At 36.6% G+C, this 11186-nt stretch overlaps 1 protein-coding gene across 1 annotated transcript in view; it reads right to left on the reverse strand.

The window, feature by feature from the left end:
* PolE1 (DNA polymerase epsilon catalytic subunit 1) overlaps positions 1-11186 on the reverse strand; it is a 127613-nt gene that overhangs the window by 98901 nt on the left and 17526 nt on the right. Inside the window, exons 7-10 of the mRNA XM_068229922.1 lie at positions 8683-8929; positions 7889-8101; positions 4302-4497; positions 1848-1991 (exon numbers count right to left, since the gene is read on the reverse strand). Coding sequence (XP_068086023.1) covers positions 1848-1991; positions 4302-4497; positions 7889-8101; positions 8683-8929 — 800 coding nt within the window. The remainder of the gene's footprint in view (positions 1-1847; positions 1992-4301; positions 4498-7888; positions 8102-8682; positions 8930-11186) is intronic.

Below are 11186 nucleotides of genomic sequence, written 5' to 3' on the forward strand. Positions count from 1 at the left end.
TGTCACAATAAAATGGTGTAAATTACTCTACTCTCCTTCACAAAATACACAGAGAACACAACAGAAACTACGAAACTGAGAATTCGAACCAACATTATTCAGAAGCTGTGCAGAACTACTGTAACACCATACGTCTCATGTGACGAGGGAGGCCCACCGCATCTTCCATGGCTTTCAACTTGAATTACAGGTCTCGCCCGCCAAGCACAGGTTGTTACATTTCTGCCTGTAGTAGGCTGGAAATAAAGCATGCCTGGGTGCAGCCAAGAGTTTTACAATGTCACGCTTGAGGGGTTAAACAACAGCATGAAAATTTTCCTACTGCACAATGTGTTATGGATTTCTATGACAAGCCATATTGTTTTCCTTAACATTATATCATGTAGTCTTGTATTTTCAACACATTTCCAAGCATGATAATCAAAATGAAACAGGTTTTATTAGGCATATAGATGCATATTTAGGTCTTTCTTCGTTTTCTGGCATATTTTGAACAAAATCTCATTTCAATGACGTATTCTGGTAATTTTCATTTGAACTTCATTTAAAAAAAATCAGAGTAAGGTCCAGATTTTTTTTTCATTTTTTTTTTTTTTTTTTTTTTTTTCATGTTAGACTAGAATATACTTCTATTGAAGAATGATTGAAAAGTAGTGTATGGAATGTTTCTAGCAGCTACGAGTTATTGTTTGCTCACTGGGCCAATTCCTGGAAATCCGGCTATTATTTTCACAGAAGCAAAGGCAATTTTGCAGTTATTTGTGTGCAGATTTCCAGGAATTTCCTCCAAATGCTTTAACTCTATTCAAGTACACTCCTGTTACATCATGTGATGTTGAAAGTAGTTTTTGGCGCTACAAGACAATACTCAGCGACAACAGGAGAGTTATCTCATTCAACAACATTAAGATGCATGTGGCCATAAATTGCAACAATCCTGATAATGGAGACTAGATCAGGTATGAAAGTTTCATTCAAATAACACACATTTTGTGTATCACGTAAAACTGATTGAATATTGAGTAATGAGTGTAACAGTAGTGTGTATATCTTCCACATAGAGTCCGTCGTTGCCTAGGATATGCAGTGTAACCTTAACGAGTTCAAGAACTATTCAGAATTATGGTTGTTTTTTAGGTTAGGATCTTGAAGAATTAAAACTATTTTAAGTCTACATTAATTGCAGCAACAGTACCCAGGACACTGGAACTGTAAAATGATGATGATGATGATGATTATTAAGTGCAGCCTGTAGCAATCATAATAAAAGTGCTCCTGAATGTAATGTAGATGTTATTCATTAAGTCATATTTTGAATTTTATAGGTTATATTTTTATGGTGTTGAGGTCATAAATGCATACATATTTCACACATTTTTATGTCATAGAAATCCACCCCTACTTAAAAGTTTTGTTTCAAAGTGTGCTGCAGGCCAATGCCGAGCTTTAAAACTTATTGGGTCATGAAATTTAAATTAGGTTCTGAGCAAACTAAGAGGCCTTTTAAATATGAGGCACGTTGCCATAAGACATATCTGTGTCGGTGCGACGTAAAGCAAATAGCAAACAAACAAAAACAAATATGAGGCAAATGGGTAAAGAAGTTCAAAATGATTGCTGCATGATGAGAAGTGACGGCGTTCCTAACAGAGGGTTGCAAGCTGTAATTATTTGCTCTCTACAGTAAGTATTACAAATACCTTTATTGTACATGTCTTTTAATCATTATCCCTCAACTACCATGATTTCTTTTTCCACACCTATTTTATACATTCAAAATGCTAAAGCCAATTAAGAGTTTTCACAGTAGAACTGCTAGTGATAGTTACAGTCAGTAGTGAACTCACTAATTTCACCCCTCCACATCCAAGTCATACTTCGCTGACAGGTAGCGCCAGGTCTGTTGAAGTCGCAAGCAGCACAGACTGTCTCGTTCACCATGGCAGATGGCTGCAGTCGATTTGTCAAGATGATGTTCGGGTACATAGCACCTTAGAAATAAGAAGAATAAAATCAATTAATTAATTCAAAAGAGACCAGTGCTGAGAAAAATGTGAGACAAATGTACTCTGAGAGGAATTTTTCTTCAATATGTACAGCAAAACTATGTCAGCAAAAGATAAAATATTAAGTGAGAAAAGAAGTAGCAATAATGTAAATTGATCAATAACGTCGCAGACGGGCTTGGCTAATAAACGACATGTTCTATCCGTCCTTCCAAATTGTAGAAATTGTTGAGTCCGACGCTGACGTCTGTTTCCCCATTTTGTAACTGCCATATTATGAGTGACTTTTCTTCAATATTAAGCCGATCTCTGGAGATAAAAATCGATATTTTCGTCATTTTGGTGAAATTTATGACAAATTGAAAGGATTGAGTTTCTTTTTCCTTGTCACAAAGTTATTCCACTGAATTCAAACAATTTATCACTGTAATAAGGCTTTGTTTGCCAATTGTAATTTTACATTTAAATCCCATTTTTCTCCCATAATATTCTGCCAAATGTAACAAAATTTGTATGGTATGTGTATCACAGCTATATTAAGAAACCTGCATATGGAATTTTTGATTGCAGAAATTTTTCAGGTAGTTGGGATTTTTTTTTTAGTCCAAAATTTTAGAACATAAAAATTACACGAACTTTAGTATGATATATCTCCTTATATAAATTATGTACAGAAAAATCGATGAGTAGTGCTTTTAAAAGAAGTATTATCTACATAATTTTAAATTTTCATTAACATGTTAATTAAATTTCATGGAAAAAATGGAATGAAAAATTTCAAAAAAAATTATTTTGGAAAGTTATTGTATATGAAAGAAATGTTCGTGATATCTCTACTCTTATGTAGGTGACATTCCCACAAACTTTCATGAAAATCCATGCATTAGGTAAAAATATATTATTATCTCCGGAGTGTCACCTTCAATACATTCCTTTGTTTTGCAACATATTCACAGCGATTCTTGCATTGCCTATTTAACAGACAAACTGATTTAATATCTACTGAAAACAAGGGTTTGAAAATAAGCTTTACATTGTTGTCAGCAATTCAGAAATGCATAACAAATACAAATCAACACTGGACGTTATAGTCGATATATTTCTCTAAAAATGTGATGCAAATACGCAGTTTTATACGATATATCGTAATGAGCGGTCATACTAAGAGATTTTTTTGAATAAATATTTATACAGGATCACTAGATTTAGCCGTTATATCTAGTGCATCGTTAAAAGTGATGTCACAATAAACAGTTTTGACTGCATTATGAAACAAAGCCTCTGTAAGGTATATGTGTGGGTAAAATAAATGTGTTGACTCAGACACAAGAGTTGTGCAGTTTCCATGAATTGAAAGGAGTTATTTTCATGTTGTAAGTTCAATAAGTTAGTTCCATTTCCACAACAGAGTCGAGGATGAGGAGAGATGAAATTATAAGGCATGTTTTTACAGCTAGATGTACTTCCTGCTGCCAACCTCAGTCGAGGAGATAACGAAAATGAAATGAATGATGGTGAATGAAACTGGCTAAGGAGGTGGAAAGGAACTGGCTGTGGCCTACGAATAGGAACTGCCCCAGCATCAGCCTAGAAGTGAAAATGGAGAACCACAAAAACCATTCTCAGGACAGCCTATGCTGGGGTTCGAACCCACCCCTCTCCCGAATGCGGAACTTGGAGCCACAGCCGTAGTGCGTTTACATGCGCGGCCATGTGCTCATCTAATACATGATTTTCAGATTTTTGAAGAGCAGAGGAAGTCTATTCGACACTCCATGTCCTACGATATCGGAATGTAAAAGATCTTTGGTGACACACTTGGTGTTAACCTGTCAAAAATAAATTAAAACTCAGCCACAGATTGCCGAAGAGAGAACCGGTTTACTTTGCCATGTGGCATGCAGGCAGCCTATATAACATACAATCAAAATGCCAGCATGCGCTAGCCGAGGCCATGAACATTATCATTAAATTAGCTTAGGACACAATTACACTGTTATTTCATTTAATATATTGATTTATTTTAAAATATGAAAAACTCTATTTTAAGGAACAGAAATCAAATCCCCCTGAAATTAGTTAAAAAGGGCTACCTACAGTATTTAGTTATTGCTATTACTTTACTAAATTTTATATCCAGGAGAACAATTTTTAAAAACGGGAATGGTGTGGTGGAAAATGTGCCTAGATTTATTTGATTTCATGTAATCATATAATTTCTAACTAAAATTTTTAAAACAATCACAAAGTGTTAGTCTACATCCAAATTTGAAAAAAGTATTACAAAATACTTGCCTACATCCAAGTGATAGATTATAGGTTTCTCATGCCGAACAGGATTTTGTTTCAATTCCAGAAGTTTTGCCTTGATCTCCTGAACAACCTCTTCAAAATTTGTAACAGTATCCATGGAAACTCTTTCTTCTTCCTCGAGAGCGTATTTCATGGCTGGTTCTACGCCTTCGATGAGACTATCGAATATATCTGGTACCTGATGAGACATAGCTAAAAATTACTAACAAACTGGTTATTCTGCCTCCACCATTACAATAAAGGAAAGCCCAGTACAGCAAAACAATAATAATTACAGACTTTACAAAATAGAGCTATGCATATTATTTATGGACTGCATCCACTAACACCTACCTCCGAAATATATAGCGTCAAGCATATTCCCTCTGGAAGCTGTCATTAAATATTCATCCAATATTTTCATATACAAGGTAAAAAATAAATTACGTCACTGTAACCTTAATGTACATTATAACGAACAGATTCGTAAGTATGACACTCGACAAAAATCAGTCTTACACTACCCACAACCACAATTCTAATGAAATATGGGTTAAGAAGTGTCACATATAGTATAACGACAAACGTTTCTGCAGCGTGCTCTGTGCCCGGCAAATCCCTGGATAACAACCTCTGTCGGTGCTGCTGTGGAGAGAAAGAAACTCTTGCTCATGTCCTAGGATCTTGCAAACACAGAGAGCTTCTGTGAAACACACAAGACCATCAAATTAGATCCTTTATAGCTAAAGAATTGAGGATGAAAGCCTTTAATGTCCACGATAAAGTTCTTGGATGTGCCATGAACGGCAGTTCTTGTCGTATTAAATGTTTAACAATTAATTTATTGAAAACCACCTATTCAATAATACTTTTAAAGTCTTGAAGACTATAATACAATCATTATATTAAAGTTTAAGCATGTGGTACATGTTTCACCTGTCATTGCAGGCATCATCAGCCATAAATTCTAAACTCCAAGTCAAGAGCTCTGAGTGGACGCTACACTACAACTAATCTTATGATTTAATTTTTTTATAAATAACAATTTTTACCAATGTACAAGAACATCACGGTCATATTTGGAGTGAACCGGCCGATCATGTCTTACAGTTCTAATGGGACGTTCAATTCATGTTCACGTCCAATGGAGATAACCTAATGCCGATAATGAGACAGCATTTGAAGTCAAGTGAAACAAAACATCTACACGTCCTTTCAGAAATATAGGAGGTTAACTGTACTAAAACTATTCTTAAGAACTATTTTTTACAACAATTTACACTAATGTCCTCATTCAATGGAGATAATACAAAAATAGTCCTTGTCGTCTCGACGAGAGAGAGAGAGAGAGAGAGAGATATTTACAAACCCACAATCCCCTGCTATAAGTCCAAATACAATGAGTTTCTCTCATCGGCTGGCCGGCAGGTGTGTTTAGCTTATCTGCTTCCCGCTGACTCATCCCTCCCCCCCCTCCCCATAGAAGCTTTATCTGTGCATGACATAATTACATTAAGAAAATAAGAAATAAGAAAATTAGTAATTAAGAAAATACTACAGTTTCCTTACATGGTTTCAATTTTAACATTTTCGTAGCCCGCCGTAGGCCTACGTTCTAATCTTTCTGAGATTTCATTTACTTTGTTCTCATTAAGTACACGTTTTTTAACACTTCGCTTCTTATCGAGTAAAGAACCAGTTCCTCTCAATTTGTTTACGAGTTTCCACACGGTCTCTATGAGGAGAGCATACACCTGGAAATTGTGTTACAACTTTCCTACAAGACTCTTGTTTTCACATAATTATCGTACATAAATACCCTTTCCCCTACTGTGTACACATGTGAATCTTACAAAATTGTATAAAAATTATTTTGATATCCTCCTAGTCAATACTAATCAAAAATAATTTTGTACAATTTTGTAAGAAGTTCAACCATTAATATGCATCTAACATGAGATTCATAGTCTGTAATACACATGTGGAGGCATTATGAGAATTATACCCCGAAGAAACACTTCGCAACTCGAGAACAGTTGGAGTAACAGATCAACACTGAACACATGTACGAAGCACCAGCCTGAACTGCGAAGTGCAAGAATTCCCGTGTTGTAGCTGTGCTGACAGCTGAAGACGGCCTAGTGCGACCGAAACATGTCCTGTAATTTTAATAAGATGTTTTTACAACTTACACTGAATTGTAAAAAGACTTGTAAGTATTGACTATGTGGAACCAATATACTAATATTTCAATTTATATAACATAATTGAAAATACCGATCCAAAAATGAAATTTATTTCATTTTGATTCCTAGTAATGTTAAAATATGTATCGCCTGTGCTTCCAATCACAACAACAAAAATGACTGCGCAGCAAAAGTTGAGATGCCCAGGTAACGCTGAAATTGAACATTTTTTAATTTATAGTGACACAAATAATTATTTTCTGGACAACGAAAGTGATGATGAAAATTATTTTGGAGATTTTGTGATAAAAATTGACAGTGAAGATGGGGACAACGACATCAGTGAGGAAGACGAAATTGAAAAAAAGTCTGTTCCACCAGTGAAATGAAAATAAATAAGTCATCACAATTTTCTTGGTCAGTTTACTCCAATACTTCACACTTTCTGTTCACGCAATTCAGGTGTTGTGGACAATATATTATGTGATGATTCTCTGCAAATAGATTTCTTTCTGTGTTTGTTCAGTTCTGCACTGGTACAGGTTACTGTGGAGGCTACAATGAATATTACAAGAAGGTCTTAACAGTTTACCCAACTTCTATGAATAGTAGACTTCAGAAGTGAAATTATACAAATGTGAACGAACACTTCCAATGCTCATGATAAGCTGAAACAACGTTCTGTGTGTCAACCATATAATGTATGGTTGTGTGTTATACCTTGCTTTGAACAATACTACAGTAACGTCCATTTTTAGACTTTGAACATCATAATCATTGTAAATTTATGCTTAATTTATTGAATTAAAATATCAGTTAAATAACCAGCAAAGCTATGTTTCAATAATCACATATTCTTGGGGGGGAAAAAACAGCACATAGGGAGCACATACATAAAGAAAACCTAGCATTAAAAGGGTTAAATAATATATAAAATAATTTAAAAAGTAGTAGAAGCAATTTATTTCAAATGTTCAACTGAACCAAATACATGTAAGCATAGCAGCATGATTTAAGGTTACTTTTTGATATTTAGAATTATCTGCTTCAGAGCAAGCCTGGAAACATCAGGAACAACATAATGGACAATTTATTTCTTCACAATGTTCTACATTCCTAAAAGAGCCTCATAACACTGTATGCTTACCTTGGCCAGAGTTTATAACACTCATGTGATGCCTGCACTAAACGTAGCACGTGAAAGATTGCACAGCTTTTGTAAATTTTCCCAATGTTAAACTGGACCTGCAGGGGTGATAAGTGGAAATATCACTGGACTGCAAAGGGTGAAGACCACAACCACTTCTTTCACATCACAATGTTGCTGAAAATCTACCTGTGTAATTGCACTGTTCAACAGAAGAAGAAGAAGTAGAAGAATACGAAGAAAGAAAAATGGCTTACCAATCTAAATCGAGCTGGCAGATCAGCTCGAAATACGCCCGATTCCAAAGCCTCGACGTGACCTCCTACGTAAGTTTCCTGATCAAGAACATGCCCATCATCTGTCATCTTGTTCAGTTCAGTCTCTTGCTTATTAGGAAAGATGATGTTTGCATGAAATGCTTCCACCATGAGTAAGGATTCACATAATGTACCAGATCCCTTCCTCAACACCTGAAACACAAAATAGTATTCACATAAATACTTAACCCAGTTGTATATAATTTTTGATGATGATGATGCTGATGGGGCCGATGACCTTGATGTTAGGACCTTTAAAAAACAAGCATATCATTTTCTTTAAAGTGAGACATTTAGATACTAAAAATCCTCTTTTAGGCAGCCTAAATAGGCATTAAAAATGTTAAAATGGGCAGTAAAAATAGACACCATCAACATTTGCATGCAGGGTGCAGGAAAATATGCCATCCAATAATCACAGACCGTACAACAACGTAAGGCACCACATAGTTGATGATGTGAGGGATCTGTTTATAGTAGCATGGGAGAAGTATTACTGCGGTACTGTGTTGGAGGGATACCAAATGGAAGGTGATCGGAGATTTAAATAAGACTATGGAGCGGGAATGTGGGAAACTGGGAGTGATTCTAATGTGAGAGTAGGTGACAAGGATCTGCGCAGAGTTGGCCTTCACATAAACCCTAGCGGTAAAATTTAAGGGGTTTGTTTAGAAGGTTATAGGGAAGACAATTAGAGAAACAGGAGGAGGAGGAGTAAAATGCAGTAATCTTACCTCATCAGGTTCAAGAGGAATGATGGTGCACAGAGCGAAGATGAATGGGTGGACGTACTTCATATACAAGTAGTAGGTAGCTACAGCATCGGACACCGAGTAGTTACACAGCACTTGCGGTTCCTCAGCCGCCAGCCGACACATGTCTTCCGGGTCCAACTCTACGGGGTCGTAACGAAGCTTGGCTTTAGCTACAGCCTTAAGATTCTGAGATCCCACAGGCAGATAGGAGTCTCTCTTCACCCAGCTAAAAGGAAAGAGACAAGTTTTATAAATATTACAAGTCTTTTGGGTTTATATTGTGAAATACCTAGATTATACTCTTGACACTTCTGTGAAGATCTTTGGTTTATTTACTCAGAACAGAGTATCGTGCACAGTTTGTGAGGAACTGAACACAAGGTCTCTGTACAGGGAGTATAATTTATGACTTCGTAGAGGAGTATGGAGGATTTGGAGCACTGGGAAACGCACACTGCGAGTGGTGTGCATAATTACGGCGGCATGATTATGCCTGTAGAAACTAAACAAAACTGAACCCACCAGTTATATACAAACTCAGGACAAATAAATGCGTAAATAAAAATAAAGACTGAATCAAAGATACCGTCGTAAACACTATTCATTAGCCAAAAGCAAAATCTTATTCTTCCAATGCAATCTATAGGCTGTGCAGTATGGACTGAGTGAGACTGGTAAGATCGTAAATGTAAGTTAATTTGTTACATTACGTTCTGTTGAATATAAAATACCAGTTTCCTGCTCTACTCTCTGAAGTGATTCATGCAGACCGACTGGCAGTCTTGCCTGTATATATTCCAACCTCTCCTGTGTGAGAGCTGTTCTCCTTCCCTGTTTTTCTTATTATTAGTTACGGAACCAGTACGTTTATTTTTGCTAGTGACTTTACGTCGCACCAACACAAATAGGTCTTATGGCGATGATGGGATGGGAAAGGCCTAGGAGTTAGAAGGAAGTGGCCGTGGCCTTAATTAAGGTACAGCCCTAGCATTTGCCTGGTGTGAAATTGGGAAACCACAGAAAACCATCTTCAGGGCTGCCGACAGTGGGATTCGAACCCACTATCTCCCGTATGCAAGCTCACAGCCGCACGCCTCTAAACGCACGACCAACTTGCCCGGTGGAACCAGTAGTACCCACTTGTGAACAAGTCGTTGCACGTAACGTTTTGATGGTACTGTTGAACCGGGAAACTGTCTACAGAATTTTCGAAGACATCTTTTAACAAGTATTTCTTCATCCAATGAAATAATGCTCGATCAAAAATATTCTCTTTCACGTGGTGTACTTAACCAAGGTGATGATAACCTTATAACACATAAGTCCAACAGTTACAAGCAAAGCGAACGGGAGATTTAAGAATCTGCTGCGTCAGCTGTCAACATTTTTTATGACGCCGAACTTGACACAAGCCATATGGAGCTGGCTTAGGGATTCCCGTGACCTGTGACCAGGAGTGCGGTCTTAAATTATACACCCTGTTTAATGCTAATAGCCTATGTACTAGAATAGCAGTAGTCAAGATTTGCACCCCTCAAGAAGACACGAGCAAGCCCTCCTTGCAATGAAGATGAAAATGCTCGGTTGGTCCTTAAGACATAAGAAACTCGACCATGTCAGAAATGATCACGTCACACAACGGATGGGGGATGCACCATTTTCAGATAAGATGCAAGAAGCTCGCCTCGGATGGTATGGACAAGTCATGAGAAGAGAAGTTTGATCAATTACGAAGGCAGCTCTCTAGTACAACCCATGAGGAAATCGTCCACACGGCTGTCCCAAGAAATGGTGGGGTGGCATGATCATCTGAAGGAAGACAAAATGTTTGTGGGTGTCGGCCCTGACGATGCCCTTAACAGGACCAAATGGAGAATGGCATGCAAAGTAGTGGACCCTGCAATATCATGGGGAAAAAATGCAAAGAAGAAGAATCTTCTGAACATAACTCTTATAATCTTCCAGACAATACTTCATTTTTGCATTTCCATCTAACGTATTGCACATTCTTACTAATGAAAAGAGATTAGGGTGACCAGATGCAAACAGATAAAAATCAGGACAAAACCATTTAAAAAGGAGGACAATGCCAGAAAAAAGAGAACACAAAAATCCTCCAATGAGAGTCTGAATTTAGACATATATTCTGATTTTCACATTACATAAATAAAATTTATCCACTTTCATATTATACATAAATTCTTACAAAATTTAAACAATGAAAATAATTTACACGCCTTACTCGTACTTTTCTGAAGATTCAGTTGCCTTCAGGAGTTTTATAAGAAATTGACAAGCGAGTCCGCCTTTTCAATACAGTATATCAAGAAAATAAAATTACATCAGTCTTGCTAAAAAAGAATATCTCAGCACATTCTTGTCAATTTATTTCTCACTCCAATATGGAACAAAAATGAAATTTAAGCTTATGAATTCAGGAGTTTTGGCATGTCTAACATATGCTTATAAAAAGATACACATGT

This window comes from Anabrus simplex, chromosome 12 (genome assembly GCF_040414725.1).
Source record: "Anabrus simplex isolate iqAnaSimp1 chromosome 12, ASM4041472v1, whole genome shotgun sequence".
NCBI classification, from domain to species: domain Eukaryota; kingdom Metazoa; phylum Arthropoda; class Insecta; order Orthoptera; family Tettigoniidae; genus Anabrus; species Anabrus simplex.